This window comes from Salvelinus namaycush, chromosome 14 (assembly GCF_016432855.1).
Source record: "Salvelinus namaycush isolate Seneca chromosome 14, SaNama_1.0, whole genome shotgun sequence".
Lineage (NCBI taxonomy): Eukaryota > Metazoa > Chordata > Actinopteri > Salmoniformes > Salmonidae > Salvelinus > Salvelinus namaycush.
The window spans coordinates 1,025,685-1,048,387 of NC_052320.1; the positions used below are offsets into that span (position 1 = coordinate 1,025,685).

Below are 22,703 nucleotides of genomic sequence, written 5' to 3' on the forward strand. Positions count from 1 at the left end.
ATGTCATTAGAGGAGGGCTGAGGTTACTCTAGGTAGAGATAGTTAAGTTAAATAGGGTAGAGATACTGTATTTAATCTATCCACAGTAGATGTGTGTATAACAGCCGTGTTTGTGTGTTGTTGTCATTGGAGCCTGGCTGAGGCTAGGTAGGGGACAGGGGACAGACTGACAGAAAGGCAGACAGACAGGCAGTCAGACAGACAGGCAGGCAAGTAGAAAGGCAGGAAGCAGACAGACACACAGACACACAGAAATGCAGACACGCAGACAGACAGTCAGGCAGTCAGCCAGGAAAGTAGAAAGGCAGGAATCAGGCTGGCAGACAGGCAGGCAGACAGACAGAAAGGCAGGCAGACAGGCAGACAGTCAGGCAGACAGTCAGGCAGACAGGCAGGCAGTCAGTCAGGCAGTAAAGTAAATAGGCAGGAAGCAGACAGGCAGACAGACGGGCAGGCAGGCAGTCAGGCAGGTAGACAGGCAGACAGTCAGGCAGACAGTCAGGCAGTCAGGCAGTAAAGTAGAAAGGCAGGCAGGAAAACACACTGCATCCTCAGGAGGATGAGAGTATGAGGTGGGGTAGCAGCAGCTGGATGCTCCTCACCCATTAACCAGAGAGGTAAATAACGGGCCAAGCCCCCTCACATGACTGCTGTCAGGGTCGGGACAAAACACAGTGACAGTCATGACTGCTGTCAGGGTCGGAACAAAACACAGTGACAGTCATGACTGCTGTCAGGGTCGGGACAAAACACAGTGACAGTCATGACTGCTGTCAGGGTCGGAACAAAACACAGTGACAGTCATGACTGCTGTCAGGGTCAGGACAAAACACAGTGACAGTCATGACTGCTGTCAGGGTCGGGACAAAACACAGTGACAGTCATGACTGCTGTCAGGGTCGGAACAAAACAAAGTGACAGTCATGACTGCTGTCAGGGTCAGGACAAAACACAGTGACAGTCATGACTGCTGTCAGGGTCGGAACAAAACACAGTGACAGTCATTACTGCTGTCAGGGTCGGGACAAAACACATTGACAGTCATGACTGCTGTCAGGGTCGGGACAAAACACAATGACAGTCATGACTGCTGTCAGGGTCGGAACAAAACACAGTGACAGTCATTACTGCTGTCAGGGTCGGAACAAAACACAGTGACAGTCATGACTGCTGTCAGGGTCGGAACAAAACACAGTGACAGTCATTACTGCTGTCAGGGTCGGGACAAAACACATTGACAGTCATGACTGCTGTCAGGGTCGGGACAAAACACAGTGACAGTCATGACTGCTGTCAGGGTCGGGACAAAACACAGTGACAGTCATTACTGCTGTCTAAGACAACGTCCCTATTAGATAGAGGGGTTAACGTGAAGTGTCAGCAGTCGAGACGTGTGTGTCTGTGTGGCTGTGTCTGTGTCTGTGTGGCTGTGTCTGTGTCTGTGTGGCTGTGTGTGTGTCTGTGTGGGGAGACAGGGAGACAGGGAGACAGGGAGACAGGGAGGCAGGGAGACAGGGAGACAAGGAGGCAGGGAGACAGGGAGGCAGGGAGGCAGGGAGGCAGGAAGACAGGGAGGCAGGGAGACAGGGAGGCAGTGAGGCAGGGAGACAGTGAGGCAGGGAGACAGGGAGGCAGGGAGACAGGGAGTCAGGGAGGCAGGGAGACAGGGAGGCAGGAAGGCTGGGAGGCAGGGAGGCTGGGAGGCTGGGAGGCAGGGAGGATGGGAGGCAGGGAGGCAGTGAGGCAGGGAGGCAGTGAGGCAGGGAGTCAGGGAGACAGGGAAGCAGGGAGGCAGGGAGGCAGGGAGACTGAGAGACAGGGAGGCAGTGAGGCAGGGAGGCAGGGAGGAAGTGAGGTAGGGAGGCAGGGAGACAGGGAGGCAGGGAGTCAGGGATGCAGGGAGGCAGGGAAACATAGAGGCAGGGAGACAGGGAGGCAGGGAGACAGGGAGGCAGGGAGGCAGGGAGACAGGGAGGCAGGGAGGCAGGGAGGCAGGGAAACAGAGAGGAAGGGAGACAGGGAGGCAGGGAGACAGGGAGGCAGGGAGACAGGGAGACAGGGAGACAGGGAGACAGGGAGGCAGGTAGACAGGCAGACAGCTGAGTCAGGGATGCAGGGAGGCAGGGAAACATAGAGCAGGGAGACAGGGGGAGACAGGGAGGCAGGAGACAGGGAGGAGGGAGACAGGGAGGCAGGGAGACAGGGAGACAGGGAGGCAGGGAGACAGGAGGACAGGGAGGCAGGGAGACAGGGAGGCAGGGAGGCAGGGAGACAGGGAGGCAGGGAAACAGAGAGGAAGGGAGACAGGGAGGCAGGGAGACAGGGAGGCAGGGAGACGGGGAGGCAGGGAGACAGGGAGGCAGGGAGACAGGGAGGCAGGGAAACAGAGAGGAAGGGAGACAGGGAGGCAGGGAGGCAGGGAGACGGGAAGGCAGGGAGACAGTGAGACAGGGAGACAGGGAGGCAGGTAGACAGGGAGACAGCTGGGGCAGGGATGCAGGGAGGCAGCTTTCGCAGGGAGGCAGGGAGACAGGGAGGCAGGGAGACTGGGAGGCAGGGAGACGGGGAGGCAGGGAGACAGGGAGGCAGGGAAACAGAGAGGAAGGGAGACAGGGAGGCAGGGAGACAGGGAGGCAGGGAAACAGAGAGGAAGGGAGACAGGGAGGCAGGGAGACGGGGAGGCAGGGAGACGGGGAGGCAGGGAGACGGGGAGGCAGGGAGACAGGGATGCAGGGAGGCAGGGAGACAGAGAGACAGCTTTCGCAGGGAGGCAGGGAGACAGGGAGGCAGGGAGACTGGGAGGCAGGGAGGCAGGGAGACTGGGAGGCAGGGAGGCAGGGAGACTGGGAGGCAGGGAGGCAGGGAGACTGGGAGGCAGGGAGGCAGGGAGACTGGGAGGCAGGGAGGCAGGGAGACAGGGAGGCAGGGAGACAGGGAGGCAGGGAGGCAGGGAGACAGGGAGGCAGGGAGGCAGGGAGACAGGGAGGCAGGGAGACAGGGAGGCAGGGAGACAGGGAGGCAGGGAGACAGATCCAATGGCACTTATTGTAGGAGTAGGGGTATTAATCTAGATGTCCTGGCTAAATTCCCAATCTGACCATAATGGCCACCTAATCATCCACAGCTTCCAATTGGCTCATTTATCCCCATCCTCTCCCCTGTAACTATCCCCAGGTCGATTCTGTAAATAAGGAAGTGTTCTCAGTCAACTAACCCAGGATTGAGCTGCCCAGGGAAACCAAGCACCCACTTTGTCGCCATAGATTGTTTGTTTACATAGGTTGGGTTGATTAATTTAGCAGTTTAGGATAATTAATGTGGCAGGTTAGAATAAATAACGTAGCAGGTTAAGATAATGAAAGTAGCAGGTTAGTAACAGGTTAGGTGAATTAACTTAGCAGGTTAGGAGAATAAGGTTAAGGTTAGGTAAAGACAGTGGTGTAAAGTACTTAAGTAAAAATACTTTAAAGTACTGCAGTACTTAATTCGTTTTTTTGGGTATCTGTACTTTACTTTACTATATATATACAACTTTGACTTATACTTCACTACATTACTAAAGAAAATAATGTACTTTTTACTCAATACATTTTCCTTGACACCCAAAAGTACACGTTACATTTTGAATGCTCAGCAGAACAGGAAAATTGTAGTAAAATTGTCCAATTCACGCACTAATCAAGAGAAAATCCCTGGTCATCCCTACTGCACGTGATCTGGCGGAATCACTAAACACAAGTGCTTTGTTTGTAAATGATGTCTGAATGTTGGAGTGGGAGTGAGCCCCTGGCTATCCTTAAATTTAAAAATAGAACTTCATCGTGCCATCTGGTTTGCTTAATTTGAAATAATTTATACTTTTACTTTTGATACTTCAGTGTATTTAGAACCAAGTACTTTTAGACTTTTCCTCAAGTAGTATTTTACTGGGCGACTTTCACTTTTACTTGAGTCATTTTCTATTAAGGTATCTTTACTTTACTTTAAGTGTACTTTTTCCACCACTGGGTAAAGGGTTAGGGTTAGGGTTAGCTACAATGCTATAGTGGTCGTCACAAGCTTCTACACCTACAAAGTCATAAACCTTGCCCTATTTCTACAATTTCTAACCTGTCACGCCCTGGCCTTAGTATTCTTTGTTTTCTTTATTATTTTAGTTAGGTCAGGGTGTGACATGGGGAATGTTTGTGTTTTGTCTCGTCTTGGGTGGTTATATGGTGAAGGGGGTGTTGGGTTTAGTGTATGGGGTTGTGTTTAGTGAATGTGTCTAGGTATGTCTATGGTTGCCTGAGTGGTTCTCAATCAGAGACAGCTGTCATTCATTTGTCTCTGATTGGGAGCCATATTTAAGGCAGCCATAGGCATTATGCGTTTGTGGGTAATTGTCTATGTCATTGTGGAGTGTTTAGTGTCAGCACGATTTGTTTAAATAGCTTCACGATCGTCAGTTTGTTGTTTTTTGTTTCGTCGTTATAATTAAAAAGAATGTATTTTTCACACGCTGCGTTTTGGTCCTCTCTTCCACGTCAAGATGATCGTGACATAACCCTAACCTTCACCACACCACTAACCTTATGTCTAACCCTAACCTTCACCACACCGCTAACCTTATGTCTAACCCTAACCTTCACCACACCGCTAACCTTATGTCTAACCCTAACCTTCACCACACCGCTAACCTTATGTCTAACCCTAACCTTCACCACACCGCTAACCTTATGTCTAACCCTAACCTTCACCACACCCGCTAACCTTATTCTAACCCTAACCTTCACCACACGCTAACCTTATGTCTAACCCTAACCTTCACCACACCACTAACCTTATGTCTAACCCTAACCTTCACCACACCGCTAACCTTATGTCTAACCCTAACCTTCACCACACCGCTAACCTTATGTCTAACCCTAACCTTCACCACACCACTAACCTTATGTCTAACCCTAACCTTCACCACACCCTAACCTTATGTCTAACCCTAACCTTCACCACACCCTAACCTTATTTAACCTAACCTTCACCACCACTAACCTTATGTCTAACCCTAACCTTCACCACACCACTAACCTTAGTTTACCCTAACCTTCACCACACCACTAACCTTATGTCTAACCCTAACCTTCACCACACCGCTAACCTTATGTCTAACCCTAACCTTCACCACACCGCTAACCTTATGTCTAACCCTAACCTTCACCACACCGCTAACCTTATGTCTAACCCTAACCTTCACCACACCGCTAACCTTATGTCTAACCCTAACCTTCACCACACCGCTAACCTTATGTCTAACCCTAACCTTCACCACACCACTAACCTTATGTCTAACCCTAACCTTCACCACACCTCTAACCTTATGTCTAACCCTAACCTTCACCACACCACTAACCTTATGTCTAACCCTAACCTTCACCACACCGCTAACCTTATGTCTAACCCTAACCTTCACCACACCACTAACCTTATGTCTAACCCTAACCTTCACCACACACAACCTTATGTATAACCCTAACCTTCACCACACCACTAACCTTATGTCTAACCCTAACCTTCACCACACCGCTAACCTTATGTCTAACCCTAACCTTCACCACACCGCTAACCTTATGTCTAACCCTAACCTTCACCACACCGCTAACCTTATGTCTAACCCTAACCTTCACCACACCGCTAACCTTATGTCTAACCCTAACCTTCACCACACCGCTAACCTTATGTCTAACCTAACCTTCACCACACCGCTAACCTTATGTCTAACCCTAACCTTCACCACACCACTAACCTTATGTCTAACCCTAACCTTCACCACACCGCTAACCTTATGTCTAACCCTAACCTTCACCACACCACTAACCTTATGTTAACCCTAACCTTCACCACACCACTAACCTTATGTCTAACCCTAACCTTCACCACACCGCTAACCTTATGTCTAACCCTAACCTTCACCACACCGCTAACCTTATGTCTAACCCTAACCTTCACCACACGCTAACCTTATGTCTAACCCTAACCTTCACCACACCATACCTTATGTTAACCCTAACCTTCACCACACCACTAACCTTATGTCTAACCTAACCTTCACCACACCACTAACCTTATGTCTAACCCTAAACTTCACCACCCGCTACCTTATGTCTAACTAACCTTCACCACACCACTAACCTTATGTCTAACCCTAACCTTCACCACACCGCTAACCTTATGTCTAACCCTAACCTTCACCACACCACTAACCTTATGTATAACCCTAACCTTCACCACACCACTAACCTTATGTCTAACCCTAACCTTCACCACACCACTAACCTTATGTCTAACCCTAACCTTCACCACACCACTAACCTTATGTCTAACCCTAACCTTCACCACACCGCTAACCTTATGTCTAACCCTATACTTCACCACACCGCTAACCTTATGTCTAACCCTAACCTTCACCACACCGCTAACCTTATGTCTAACCCTAACCTCACCACACCGCTAACCTTATGTCTAACCCTAACCTTCACCACACCACTAACCTATGTCTAACCCTAACCTCACCACACCGCTAACCTTATGTATAACCCTAACCTTCACCACACCGCTAACCTTATGTCTAACCCTAACCTTCACCACACCCTAACCTTATGTCTAACCCTAACCTTCACCACACCACTAACCTTATGTCTAACCCTAACCTTCACCACACCACTAACCTTATGTCTAACCCTAACCTTCACCACACCGCTAACCTTATGTCTAACCCTACCTTCACCACACCACTAACCTTATGTCAACCCTAACCTTCACCACACCACTAACCTTATGTCTAACCCTAACCTTCACCACACACTAACCTTATGTCTAACCCTAACCTTCACCACACCCAACCTTATGTCTAACCCTAACCTTCACCACACCGCTAACCTTATGTCTAACCTAAACCTTCACCACACCGCTAACTTATGTCTAACCCTAACCTTCACCACACCGCTAACCTTATGTCTAACCCCCTAACCTTCACCACACCGCTAACCTTATGTCTAAACCCTAACCTTCACCACACACACTAACCTTATGTCTAACCCTAACCTTCACCACACCGCTAACCTTATGTTAACCCTAACCTTCACCACACCGCTAACCTTATGTCTAACCCTAACCTTCACCACACCGCAACCTTATGTCTAACCCTAACCTTCACCACACCACTAACCTTATGTCTAACCCTAACCTTCACCACACCACTAACCTTATGTTAACCCTAACCTCACCACACCACTAACCTTATGTCTAACCCCTAAAACCTTCACCACACCGCTAACCTTATGTCTAACCCTAACCTTCACCACACCCTAACCCTTATGTTAACCCTAACCTTCACCACACCGCTAACCTTATGTCTAACCCTAACCTTCACCACACCACTAAACCTTATGTCTAACCCTAACCTTCACCACACCACTAACCTTATGTCTAACCCTAACTTCACCACACCGCAACCTTATGTCTAACCCTAACCTTCACCACACCACTAAACCTTATGTCTAACCCTAACCTTCACCACACCACTAACCTTATGTCTAACCCTAACCTTCACCACACCGCTAACCTTATGTCTAACCCTAACCTTCACCAACACCGCTAACCTTATGTCTAACCCTAACCTTCACCACAACAACTAACCCTTATGTCTAACCTAACCTTCACCACACCGCTAACCTTATGTCTAACCCTAACCTTCACCACACCGCCTAACCTTATGTCTAACCCTAACCTTCACCACACCGCTAACCTTATGTCTAACCCTAACCTTCACCACACACGCTAACCTTATGTCTAACCCTAACCTTCACCACACCGCTAACCTTATGTCTAACCCTAAACTTCACCACACCACTAACCTTATGTCTAACCACCTTCACAACCTAACCTCTAACCACCTTTACTAACCTTATGTCTAACCCTACCTTCACCTACAACGCTAACAAAACCATCACTAGGTCAGCAAGGCACTGTACTGTAGACCTCTTATCACTATAGCAACCTCACCTCTATAACAACCATCACTAGGTCAGCAGACACTGTACTGTAGACCCCCTATCACTATAGCAACCTCACCTCTATAACAACCTAAACTAGGTCAGCAAGGCACTGTACTGTAGACCCCCTATCACTATAGCAACCTCACCTCTATAACAACCTAAACTAGGTCAGCAAGGCACTGTACTGTAGACCCCCTATCACTATAGCAACCTCACCTCTATAACAACCATCACTAGGTCAGCAAGGCACTGTACTGTAGACCTCCTATCACTATAGCAACCTCACCTCATAACAACCATCACTAGGTCAGCAAGGCACTAACTGTAGACCTCCTATCACTATAGCAACCTCACCTCTATAACAACCATCATAGGTCAGCAAGGCACTGTACTGTAGACCTCTGATCACTATAGCAACCTCACCTCTATAACAACCATCACTAGGTCAGCAAGACACTGTACTGTAGACCCCCTATCACTATAGCAACCTCACCTCTATAACAACCATCACTAGGTCAGCAAGGCACTGTACTGTGGACCCCCTATCACTATAGCAACCTCACCTCTATAACAACCATCACTAGGTCAGCAAGGCACTTTACTGTAGACCCCCTATCACTATAGCAACCTCACCTCTATAACAACCTTCACTAGGTCAGCAAGGCACTGTACTGTAGACCCCCTATCACTATAGCAACCTCACCTCTATAACAACCTTCACTAGGTCAGCAAGGCACTGTACTGTAGACCCCCTATCACTATAGCAACCTCACCTCTATAACAACCTTCACTAGGTCAGCAAGGCACTGTACTGTAGACCCCCTATCACTATAGCAACCTCACCTCTATAACAACCTTCACTAGGTCAGCAAGGCACTGTACTGTAGACCCCCTATCACTATAGCAACCTCACCTCTATAACAACCATCTCTAGGTCAGCAAGACACTGTACTGTAGACCTCCTATCACTATAGCAACCTCACCTCTATAACAACCTTCACTAGGTCAGCAAAACACTGTACTGTAGACCTCCTATCACTATAGCAACCTCACCTCTATAACAACCATCACTAGGTCAGCAAGGCACTGTACTGTAGACCCCCTATCACTATAGCAACCTGACCTCTATAACAACCATCACTAGGTCAGCAAGGCACTGTACTGTAGACCTCCTATCACTATAGCAACCTGACCTCTATAACAACCATCACTAGGTCAGCAAGGCACTGTACTGTAGACCTCCTATCACTATAGCAACCTCACCTCTATAACAACCATCACTAGGTCAGCAAGGCACTGCACTGTAGACCTCCTATCACTATAGCAACTTAACCTCTATAACAACCATCACTAGGTCAGCAAGGCACTGTACTGTAGACCCCCTATCACTATAGCAACCTCACCTCTATAACAACCTTCACTAGGTCAGCAAGACACTGTACTGTAGACCCCCTATCACTATAGCAACATCACCTCTATAACAACCATCACTAGGTCAGCAAGGCACTGTACTGTAGACCCCCTATCACTATAGCAACCTCACCTCTATAACAACCTTCACTAGGTCAGCAAGACACTGTACTGTAGACCCCCTATCACTATAGCAACCTCACCTCTAATACAACCATCACTAGGTCAGCAAGGCACTGTACTGTAGACCCCCTATCACTATAGCAACCTCACCTCTATAACAACCTAAACTAGGTCAGCAAGGCACTGTACTGTAGGCCTCCTATCACTATAGCAACCTTGTCTCTATAACAACCTTCACTAGGTCAGCAAGGCACTGTACTGTAGACCCCCTATCACTATAGCAACCTCACCTCTATAACAACCATCACTAGGTCAGCAAGGCACTGTACTGTAGACCTCATATCACTATAGCAACCTCACCTCTATAACAACCATCACTAGGTCAGCAAGGCACTGTACTGTAGACCTCCTATCACTATAGCAACCTCACCTCTATAACAACCATCACTAGGTCAGCAAGGCACTGTACTGTAGACCTCCTATCACTATAGCAACCTCACCTCTATAACAACATTCACTAGGTCAGCAAGGCACTGTACTGTAGACCTCCTATCACTATAGCAACCTCACCTCTATAACAACCATCACTAGGTCAGCAAGGCACTGTACTGTAGACCTCCTATCACTATAGCAACCTCACCTCAATAACAACCATCACTAGGTCAGCAAGGCACTGTACTGTAGACCTCCTATCACTATAGCAACCTCACCTCTATAACAACCATCACTAGGTCAGCAAGGCACTGTACTGTAGACCTCCTATCACTATAGCAACCTCACCTCTATAACAACCATCACTAGGTCAGCAAGGCACTGTACTGTAGACCTCTTATCACTATAGCAACCTCACCTCTATAACAACCATCACTAGGTCAGCAAGACACTGTACTGTAGACCCCCTATCACTATAGCAACCTCACCTCTATAACAACCTAAACTAGGTCAGCAAGGCACTGTACTGTAGACCCCCTATCACGATAGCAACCTCACCTCTATAACAACCTAAACTAGGTCAGCAACGCACTGTACTGTAGACCCCCTATCACTATAGCAACCTCACCTCTATAACAACCATCACTAGGTCAGCAAGGCACTGTACTGTAGACCTCCTATCACTATAGCAACCTCACCTCTATAACAACCATCACTAGGTCAGCAAGGCACTGTACTGTAGACCTCCTATCACTATAGCAACCTCACCTCTATAACAACCATCACTAGGTCAGCAAGGCACTGTACTGTAGACCTTCTATCACTATAGCAACCTCACCTCTATAACAACCTTCACTAGGTCAGCAAGGCACTGTACTGTAGACCTCCTATCACTATAGCAACCTCACCTCTATAACAACCATCACTAGGTCAGCAAGGCACTGTACTGTAGACCTCCTATCACTATAGCAACCTCACCTCTATAACAACCATCACTAGGTCAGCAAGGCACTGTACTGTAGACCTCCTATCACTATAGCAACCTCACCTCTATAACAACCATCACTAGGTCAGCAAGGCACTGTACTGTAGACCTCCTATCACTATAGCAACCTCACCTCTATAACAACCATCACTAGGTCAGCAAGGCACTGTACTGTAGACCTCTTATCACTATAGCAACCTCACCTCTATAACAACCATCACTAGGTCAGCAAGACACTGTACTGTAGACCCCCTATCACTATAGCAACCTCACCTCTATAACAACCATCACTAGGTCAGCAAGGCACTGTACTGTAGACCCCCTATCACTATAGCAACCTCACCTCTATAACAACCTTCACTAGGTCAGCAAGGCACTGTACTGTAGACCCCCTATCACTATAGCAACCTCACCTCTATAACAACCTTCACTAGGTCAGCAAGGCACTGTACTGTAGACCCCCTATCACTATAGCAACCTCACCTCTATAACAACCATCTCTAGGTCAGCAAGACACTGTACTGTAGACCTCCTATCACTATAGCAACCTCACCTCTATAACAACCTTCACTAGGTCAGCAAAACACTGTACTGTAGACCTCCTATCACTATAGCAACCTCACCTCTATAACAACCATCACTAGGTCAGCAAGGCACTGTACTGTAGACCCCCTATCACTATAGCAACCTGACCTCTATAACAACCATCACTAGGTCAGCAAGGCACTGTACTGTAGACCTCCTATCACTATAGCAACCTTGTCTCTATAACAACCTTCACTAGGTCAGCAAGGCACTGTACTGTAGACCCCCTATCACTATAGCAACCTCACCTCTATAACAACCATCACTAGGTCAGCAAGGCACTGTACTGTAGACCCCCTATCACTATAGCAATCTCACCTCTATAACAACCTTCACTAGGTCAGCAAGGCACTGTACTGTAGACCCACTATCACTATAGCAACCTCACCTCTATAACAACCATCACTAGGTCAGCAAGGCACTGTACTCTAGACCTCCTATCACTATAGCAACCTCACCTCTATAACAACCATCACTAGGTCAGCAAGGCACTGTACTGTAGACCCCCTATCACTATAGCAACCTCACCTCTATAACAACCTTCACTAGGTCAGCAAGGCACTGTACTGTAGACCCCCTATCACTATAGCAACCTCACCTCTATAACAACCATCACTAGGTCAGCAAGACACTGTACTGTAGACCCCCTATCACTATAGCAACCTCACCTCTATAACAACCATCACTAGGTCAGCAAGGCACTGTACTGTAGACCCCCTATCACTATAGCAACCTCACCTCTATAACAACCTTCACTAGGTCAGCAAGGCACTGTACTGTAGACCCCCTATCACTATAGCAACCTCACCTCTATAACAACCATCACTAGGTCAGCAAGACACTGTACTGTAGACCCCCTATCACTATAGCAACCTCACCTCTATAACAACCTTCACTAGGTCAGCAAGGCACTGTACTGTAGACCCCCTATCACTATAGCAACCTCACCTCTATAACAACCATCACTAGGTCAGCAAGACACTGTACTGTAGACCCCCTATCACTATAGCAACCTCACCTCTATAACAACCATCACTAGGTCAGCAAGGCACTGTACTGTAGACCCCCTATCACTATAGCAACCTCACCTCTATAACAACCTTCACTAGGTCAGCAAGACACTGTACTGTAGACCCCCTATCACTATAGCAACCTCACCTCTATAACAACCTTCACTAGGTCAGCAAGGCACTGTACTGTAGACCCCCTATCACTATAGCAACCTCACCTCTATAACAACCTTCACTAGGTCAGCAAGACACTGTACTGTAGACCCCCTATCACTATAGCAACCTCACCTCTATAACAACCATCACTAGGTCAGCAAGGCACTGTACTGTAGACCCCCTATCACTATAGCAACCTCACCTCTATAACAACCTTCACTAGGTCAGCAAGACACTGTACTGTAGACCCCCTATCACTATAGCAACCTCACCTCTATAACAACCTTCACTAGGTCAGCAAGGCACTGTACTGTAGACCCCCTATCACTATAGCAACCTCACCTCTATAACAACCTTCACTAGGTCAGCAAGGCACTGTACTGTAGACCCCCTATCACTATAGCAACCTCACCTCTATAACAACCATCACTAGGTCAGCAAGGCACTGTACTCTAGACCTCCTATCACTATAGCAACCTCACCTCTATAACAACCATCACTAGGTCAGCAAGGCACTGTACTGTAGACCCCCTATCACTATAGCAACCTCACCTCTATAACAACCATCACTAGGTCAGCAAGACACTGTACTGTAGACCCCCTATCACTATAGCAACCTCACCTCTATAACAACCATCACTAGGTCAGCAAGGCACTGTACTCTAGACCTCCTATCACTATAGCAACCTCACCTCTATAACAACCATCACTAGGTCAGCAAGGCACTGTACTGTAGACCCCCTATCACTATAGCAACCTCACCTCTATAACAACCATCACTAGGTCAGCAAGGCACTGTACTGTAGACCTCCTATCACTATAGCAACCTCACCTCTATAACAACCTTCACTAGGTCAGCAAGGCACTGTACTGTAGACCCCCTATCACTATAGCAACCTCACCTCTATAACAACCTTCACTAGGTCAGCAAGACACTGTACTGTAGACCCCCTATCACTATAGCAACCTCACCTCTATAACAACCATCACTAGGTCAGCAAGGCACTGTACTGTAGACCCCCTATCACTATAGCAACCTCACCTCTATAACAACCATCACTAGGTCAGCAAGACACTGTACTGTAGACCTCCTATCACTATAGCAACCTCACCTCTATAACAACCATCACTAGGTCAGCAAGGCACTGTACTCTAGACCTCCTATCACTATAGCAACCTCACCTCTATAACAACCATCACTAGGTCAGCAAGGCACTGTACTGTAGACCTCCTATCACTATAGCAACCTCACCTCTATAACAACCATCACTAGGTCAGCAAGACACTGTACTGTAGACCCCCTATCACTATAGCAACCTCACCTCTATAACAACCATCACTAGGTCAGCAAGGCACTGTACTGTAGACCCCCTATCACTATAGCAACCTCACCTCTATAACAACCTTCACTAGGTCAGCAAGGCACTGTACTGTAGACCTCCTATCACTATAGCAACCTCACCTCTATAACAACCTTCACTAGGTCAGCAAGGCACTGTACTGTAGACCTCCTATCACTATAGCAACCTCACCTCTATAACAACCATCACTAGGTCAGCAAGACACTGTACTGTAGACCCCCTATCACTATAGCAACCTCACCTCTATAACAACCATCACTAGGTCAGCAAGGCACTGTACTGTAGACCCCCTATCACTATAGCAACCTCACCTCTATAACAACCATCACTAGGTCAGCAAGGCACTGTACTGTAGACCTCCTATCACTATAGCAACCTCACCTCTATAACAACCTTCACTAGGTCAGCAAGGCACTGTACTGTAGACCTCCTATCACTATAGCAACCTCACCTCTATAACAACCATCACTAGGTCAGCAAGACACTGTACTGTAGACCCCCTATCACTATAGCAACCTCACCTCTATAACAACCATCACTAGGTCAGCAAGGCACTGTACTGTAGACCCCCTATCACTATAGCAACCTCACCTCTATAACAACCATCACTAGGTCAGCAAGGCACTGTACTGTAGACCTCTTATCACTATAGCAACCTCACCTCTATAACAACCATCACTAGGTCAGCAAGGCACTGTACTGTAGACCTCCTATCACTATAGCAACCTCACCTCTATAACAACCATCACTAGGTCAGCAAGGCACTGTACTGTAGACCCCCTATCACTATAGCAACCTCACCTCTATAACAACCATCACTAGGTCAGCAAGGCACTGTACTGTAGACCCCCTATCACTATAGCAACCTCACCTCTATAACAACCATCACTAGGTCAGCAAGGCACTGTACTGTAGACCTCCCATCATCTTTATGACACCTTATATATATATATTGTTTTTTATTGAACCTTTATTTAACTTTATTTAACGTGGGCCCTGCTCTTTATCAAGATCACTCATGAATTTACTGCAGGTCTGATGGCATTACTGCAGGTTACCACAGGAGAGATGTGAGGAGCAGAATTTTCTACATAAAATATCTTGGTGGTCAAATTTAGAGTAAATTTTAACGGTGAATGTAACAGATTAAAGGCATATTATTTTTAAAATGAACTATTTGCGTTGTGAAAGTAATGTAGATTTGCTTATAATATGATTAATACTCCCAACTGTTATTACTTTTTTGAAGAAATAAATTCTAAAATAAATATTTTTGTGGACCACATTCAGTAACCCCGCTGACCACAGGTTGAAAACCGCTCTCCTTAGGTGGCATTAGTTAAAACCAAGAGGATAATGTTGAGGTGCGGTTGCATCATCGTTCTCTTCTCTTGTTTTTTATCCCTCCATCTTTTTCATGCTGTTGAATTTGGCCAGCTGCCAGTTCCATGTATTATGCTGCATCAGGTAGTCTTTTTTCATTATCTTCCGTCCGGATCGCTCTCTCTCTCTCTCTGTCTCTCTCTCTCTCTGTCTCTCTCTCTCTCTCTGTCTCTCTCTCTCTCTCTCTCTCTCTCTCTCTCTCTCTCTCTCTCTCTCTCTCTGTCTCTCTCTCTGTCTCTCTGTTCCTCCCTCCCTCCTCTTTTCCTCCCTCTCTGTCTATCTGTGCACAGGAGGTGTAATTGTAGCAGCACTCTCCCCCATATTGTGACTTTTTAAAAGCTTTTTGCCTTGGCAGGGAGAGTGACTGCTTCATCATTTTTCGATTTCCTGACATGGTGTTGGGGGGATAAAAGGAGAAGATGAATGGCCATAGCAGTTCAGTAGCACAGTGCTAATCAGCCAGGGACCGTTCTGGGACCAGGGCCCGTTTCTCTCTCTCTCTCTCCCCACAGCCTCCGTGCAACGGCACACTGCTTTGATATCTCTGGCTCCTCTACAACCCATTTCATATTAACACTAAAGAGAAGGCCTGTTTCCCTGGTCCCCTCCTTTAGACCATCTGCCAAAACAAATGGTGCTTGAACAGCACTGTTGGCAGTGTTATGTCTATTGTACATTGGAGATTACAGACGTGTCTAACAGAGACAGGTGGTGCATCAAGATCACTGGGGATAGACTTGTATGTGATAGACTGTGGTGTGTCAATGTTAAGTGATTGTGATTGTCATCACCACTATCTTTGCCCTCTCCAGGACATCGGGTTGGATGAAAATGGCACTCTGGACCTGAGCATGAAGAAGCCCGTCAAACGAGAGGGTACCAGCCCTGAGTTGTGCTCCCCGGACCCTTCCTCCTCTTCCTCCCTGCACCATGGAGGCAGCAGTGGCATGACCTCGCCCCACACAGGCCACGCCTACAAACAGGAACACTGGGAGGAGCCTCTGGACTACACGAAACCCAACCGCCAGCGAGAGGAGGATGTAGAGGAGGTCTGTTCTCTACTATCTTCGTCGTCCTTCCTTTCCTCTTCTCCTCGTTAAGATCATGGAGGCTCGTTGCCATCTCTACACTCATGCCTAACAATTCAAATGTACCAAAGGATCGGATGTGTCCTCTAATCTTCTCATTTCCATTTGATTGCACAGCTGGAGCACCACACAGCGCGGTCGTTTGCCTCGTCCGACCCTGAGGACATGGACCTGATGCAGGACTACCCCCAGGAGAGGAAGTACCCTGGAGAGGTCACCACCCCAAACTTCAAGGTCCAGTTCCAACAACCCAAGGACTGCAAGAAAGATCTGCTCCTGTAAGTCAATGATCTATAGTCCTAGAAATAAAGATGTTATCTAGCACCAGAAAGGGTTCTTCGGCTGTCCCCATAGGGGAACCCTTTGAAGATCCTCTTTTGGTTCCATGTAGAACCCTTTCCACAGAGGGTTCTACTTGGAACCAAAAATGGTTTTCATATGGGGACACCTGCAGAACCCTTTTGGAACCCTTTTTTCTAAGACTTTGTCTATTCCCCCTGGAGGAGCGGCTGCACAAAGCATCCTTTTAGTCTACCACGTCTCTCTCTCCCTTTCCCCTGAGATACTGTCATTCACCATTCCTCTCCTCTCTCCTTCTCTCTGTTCCCCTCCTCCCCTCTCTCCTCCTCTCCTCTACTCTCCGCCCCTCTCTTCTCTGTTCCTCTCTTCTCTCCTCTCTCCTCTCCTCTCTTCTCCTTTTATCTCCTCCTATCCTCTCCTATCTCCTCTCCTTTCCTTTCCTATCCTCTCTATTTTTGTGTCCAGGTGCCCCACTCCTGGCTGTGACGGCAGTGGCCACATCACTGGAAACTATGCATCCCATCGCAGGTATGGTATGCCCCTCTATATAGCACAGGCCCTGAATGACCCTGAATGATGTAGTCACACTGTATACAGGAAGCACGGTGGCTACCTACTGATTTAGACGAAGATTGCATCAATAATAGAACATTTTCCTTCATGGCTGTTTTCTATTTTCAAAATACTTTTCCAATGACCTTGAATTATATTCTATCTTTGATTTGACCTCCCTCACGCTTTCTCTTCTCTTTCTCTTCTCTCTCTCTCTTTCTCTCTCCTCTATCTCCCTTCAGTCTGTCTGGCTGTCCTCTTGCTGATAAGAGTCTTCGTTCCCTCATGGCGGCCCACTCTGCTGAGCTCAAGTATGTCCGTTTCCAACTGGGCTTTCCCCTTATTCAAGTCATTGGCTCAATGCTAAATTCTATTTCCTTCTATTTCTGCTGTTTTTACTGGGACTGCTAACGCTACTGTTGCTGCATCTGTCCTTGTAATTCTCCTGCCCCCATCTCCACATAAAAAACACTACTCCTACACCCTCACACACATCGGTTGCTATGGTGCAAGTGTAACGGTTCTATTTGTCGGTGCGCTGACATTTAACCCGTTCCCTTGATTTCCCAGGTGCCCCACTCCAGGATGTGATGGTTCAGGACATAACACTGGAAACTACGCCTCCCACAGAAGGTACAGAGCTCATCAGTGAACTACCAACCTAAGTCCACCATCCCTACCTACCTTCCATCTTGTATGAGAAACAGTCGCAAAACGACCTTCTCTCCCTCTCCCTCTCCCTCTCCCTCTCCCTCTCTCTCTTTCTCTCCCTCTCTCTCTTTCTCTCCCTCTCTCTCTTTCTCTCCCTCTCTCTCTCCCTCTCTCTCTTTCTCTCCCTCTCTCTCTCTCTCTCCCTCTCCCTCTCCCTCTCCCTCTCCCTCTCCCTCTCCCTCTCTCTCTTTCTCTCTCACACACACAGACACACAAGGCCAGTGAAGCTTAGAAAGAGATCACGGTAGTTTCAGGCAGGACTCATACACCCAAACACAATTGTGAAAATTATTATTATATATATTTTTTTTATGTATATGCTTATGTTTTTTTGTTTTGTTTACTATTTTGTTGGATTTCAAATAGCTGTTTGGTTTCTTTTATTTTTTTATTTAAAAAAACATTGCACTTTCTTTCGGCATTCGAATCAAAACATTAAGATGCTTCCATATAATGTTCCATCCTTTTTGTCAAACAAAAACGTCACCACCATAACAGACGATTGTTCAAGGTGTTTTTCCACCCTTTTTTTATCGGCTTCATACTTTCTGTTTTCAGTTTGTCTGGGTGCCCGCGTGCCAAGAAAGGTGGATTAAAAACATCTCCCACCAAGGACGACAAGGAGGACTCCGAGCTCTTAAAGTTCGTACCACTAAAGAAAGCCACGGCCCTTTTTTCTTCCAATTAAGATATACGGTAAAAGTCACTTTCAAAAAGTTAAGGCAGTCACCCTGACCTCCGTGCAGAGGCAGGATGACCTGTCCCCAGTCTGTCTCCTAGAGATGACATCACACCTGCCTGAGACGCACTGCGCTGCCTGTGCTAACTCATAGTACTGTAGTTCATTGTAGTGTATTGCAGTGTAGATCACATGCCCCCCCCCCCCCCCCCCCAAAAAATATTACATCTCGCATTTCTCTGAAATTGTCGTCAACTCTAAATGTTTGTTGACGACAGCCAATAAAAGACCTTGGCGTCTGTGTTTGTTGAATGTGCTTGCTTGGTTATGAAACCACAACATGATGCCATGCAACAGGTAGAGTACCTATAGTGGGGTACCTATAATGTCAAACCTACTGCGGAGAAGTAACACTTTGTTTTTGAATCTGCCATGTTTTTGGACCCATAGTGAAATAGTACCAGCTACTGTAATGGCAGTCTTACATATATGTACTAAATATATGACATTATGTTATACCTATATGTATCGTTCACCTTGTGCTTTCCATCCCATCTCTCTCTATGAGTCTCATATCTATAGATATACTAACGTTACACCTCCCTCTCTTCCCCTCCCTCTCTCCCCTACAGATGCCCCGTGCCTGGCTGTGACAGCCTGGGTCACATCAGTGGGAAGTACGCCACTCATCGCAGTGCCTATGGGTGCCCGCTGGCTGCCCGCAGGCAGAAGGAGGGGCTGCTCAACGGTAACCCTTTCTCCTGGAAGGCCTTCAAGACGGAGGCCCCCAACTGCCCCACCCCCGGCTGTGATGGATCAGGACATGCCAACGGCAGCTTCCTCACACACCGCAGGTACGGACCAATCACAACACAGAACGCAGGGCAGCTTCCTCACACACCGCAGGTACGGACCAATCACAACACAGAACACAGGGCAGCTGACAGACAAATGATTACCACTGATTGCGTTACAATTGTAAATGTATCATTGCGTGGTTCATTCATAGTTTTAAATACTCAACTTGATGAAATTGTTCTTTCTGTTTGTAGTCTCTCTGGCTGTCCCAGAGCCTCCTTTGCCAGAAAGAAAGCCAAGATCCCTGGAGATGAATTCCTGAGCACCAAGTTCAGGGCCAGCGATGGTAAAAGCACAACTGAATAGGGAATACCTTTATGTGACAGTCAATGTCTAGTCAATACCCAGCTAACACATTTAGTTCCTTGGAGGTTATGGGAACGTATGCTTTTGGTTTTACATTGGTTGTGGGAACGTATGCTTTTGGTTTTACATTGGTTGTGGGAACGAAGTCATACATTAATCTGAATGTTGTTGTTTTTTGCGTTCTGAGAAAAGAAGTGAACATTTCCTATGTTCTGGGAACGTTTATCTTTGGTAGCAGAGAGGTTCTGAGAACGTTTTACTCTGGTTCCTTAAAAGGTTTTCTGGGAGGTTTTATCAATTATAGGTCATTTAGAGGTTTTTGAATAACTTCCTTAAAACGTTCACTGAATGTTTCATTAAGACTTTTATAATAACACTGCTAGCTTATTTTGGGGTTAACTTTTTTTAAACTCCAGGCACAGATAGGACCGATGATGTATATAAACTCTGGATTGCTGATGCTACTGTAGGTATTGGCCATTGAGAGGCTTTGAAACCACTGGTCGGCCATATTGGTACTCCCCAGTAGGAGCAGTCCTTCAAAGGAATGAATGGAATTCTACAGACCCCGTTTTTAAAGGAAACAAGCACTCATTAAGATCAGGTGTGGTCAATTAGTGGGCACGGCCAACACACCTGAACACACTTAACAAGAGAGAGGATAGAGAGTTTTGTTGATTCTGCGACAGGAATGTATATATTTTTAAATAATATTCTTAGAACTTTCTATGAACGTTACTAAAGTTTTCTTGTGGTTTTTATGGAAAGTTTTCTTATAGTTCTCGGAACAATTTGAGAACAGTACTTTAAATAGAACCATGAGGGAACGGTACACTGAAGTACTCAAATTCTCAAAGGAGAACGTTGTTTCTTAACGTTCTCTGAACTATTTGAGAACATTCCCAATGTCAAACCAGTTGCAGAACGTTCCTAAAACATTACCAACGTGTTAATTAAATGTCACCATATTTGAACTTTTAGGAAACGTTCTGTTCAAGTAATGAAATATCAAGAAAATATAAATGATAAATAAATATAAAGTTCCTTATACGTCCTGAGAATGTTCCAAAGCCAAGCAACTATCCTGCACCATTCTCAGAAAGTTGTGGGAAGGTTGTATGTAAAATAACCATAGAACAACCACGCTCTCGCCAAGCTTTAAGAAACATATGGTTCTCACTACATTATGTGCTAGCTGGGTACAGTTTATCAAACTAGGATGGCCCATTTCTCCTGTCCCCTCTTATGCATCTCAATCCTCTCTTCCCTTCCATCCTGTAGTTCTGAACAATGACGAGGACATCAAGCAACTCAACAAGGAGATCAATGAGCTCAATGAGACCAACAACGAGATGGAGACAGACATGGTGAACCTGCAAACACAGGTGTGTGTGTGTGTGTGTGTGTGTGTTGTGTGTGTGTGTGTGTGTGTGTGTGTGTGTGTGTGTGTGTGTGTGTGTGTGTGTGTGTGTGTGTGTGTGTGTGTGTGTGTGTGTGCGCGCACGTGTGTGTGAACGCTCATGTTTTAAAACCTCATACCCCCTACATTGTGATTTATTGTAAAATGCCTGAGCTCAAGTAAATGTATATACTGTATGTGTAAATAACTGTTGTGCTGTGGTGCAGATCTCATCCATGGAGAAGAACCTGAAGAACATTGAGGTGGAGAACAAGCTGATTGAGGAGCAGAACGAGACGCTCTTCATGGAGCTATCTGGCCTCAGCCACGCCCTGATCCGCAGCCTGGCCAACATACGCATCCCACACATGGTGAGTTATAGGCAATTTATATACAGTTACATACAGTACTGATAAAGCTGTGGCCCGAGTCTCGAACATGCAGACACACACTAATACACACACTGAACAGAAACTAACACAAACACACAAACACACACACACTAACACACAAACACACAAACACACTAACACACAAACACACAAACACACTAACACACTAACACACTAACACACTAACACACTAACACACTAACACAAAAACACAAACTAACACACACACACAAACTAACACACACACACACACACACACACACAAACACACACAAACAAACACTAACAAACACTAACAAACACTTACAAACACACACAAACACACACAAACACACACAAACACAAACAAAATCCCTTGTTTTTCGCATCACAGCAGGAGCCAATCACTGAGCATAATTTCGACAGATACGTGAGCACCCTGACTGACATGTACACCAACAAGGAGTGCTTCCAGAACCCAGAGAACAAGGCGCTTCTGGAGAGCATCAACAAGGCTGTGAAGAGCATCAAGGTGTGAAAACCTCCACGAGGAAGAAGAGTGAAAACATGTAAAAGGAGAGAGATGGCGTCAAGAGACTAGAGTATATTTAAAGAGAATACGAATACAAAAAGGGCATTCAGGTTTTATAAACGGCAACTTAAATTAAACCCAGGGAGCATTCTGAAAAGAAGAAAACGTTACTAGGACCAAAATCCAAACATGCTGCTGCTGGGATCGGAAGGAGGAAGTGGAATGGAACCAAATCCTTCGGTTTGAATTGATGAACAAAATATATATCTGGGGTTTTGTTTCTTTGTTTTATGTTACCTTCATGTATGTCCTGTTTTGGAGGCATCTCTGTTTTGGAGGCATCTCTGTTTTGGAGGCATCTCTGTTTTGGAGGCATCTCTGTTTTGGAGGCATCTCTGTTTTGGAGGCATCTTTGTTTTGGAGGCATCT

At 46.5% G+C, this 22,703-nt stretch overlaps 1 protein-coding gene across 1 annotated transcript in view; it reads left to right on the top strand.

Moving 5' to 3' along the window:
* The window catches only part of LOC120059538 (myelin transcription factor 1-like), a 34,693-nt gene extending 12,413 nt beyond the window's left edge, over positions 1-22,280 (top strand). Inside the window, exons 2-12 of the mRNA XM_039008670.1 lie at positions 16,291-16,527; positions 16,684-16,844; positions 17,332-17,394; positions 17,661-17,729; positions 17,989-18,051; positions 18,688-18,771; positions 19,441-19,662; positions 19,861-19,952; positions 21,254-21,357; positions 21,599-21,742; positions 22,140-22,280. Of these exons, the coding sequence (XP_038864598.1) occupies positions 16,291-16,527; positions 16,684-16,844; positions 17,332-17,394; positions 17,661-17,729; positions 17,989-18,051; positions 18,688-18,771; positions 19,441-19,662; positions 19,861-19,952; positions 21,254-21,357; positions 21,599-21,742; positions 22,140-22,280 (1,380 nt within the window). The remainder of the gene's footprint in view (positions 1-16,290; positions 16,528-16,683; positions 16,845-17,331; positions 17,395-17,660; positions 17,730-17,988; positions 18,052-18,687; positions 18,772-19,440; positions 19,663-19,860; positions 19,953-21,253; positions 21,358-21,598; positions 21,743-22,139) is intronic.
* The last annotated feature ends 423 nt before the right edge of the window (positions 22,281-22,703 follow it).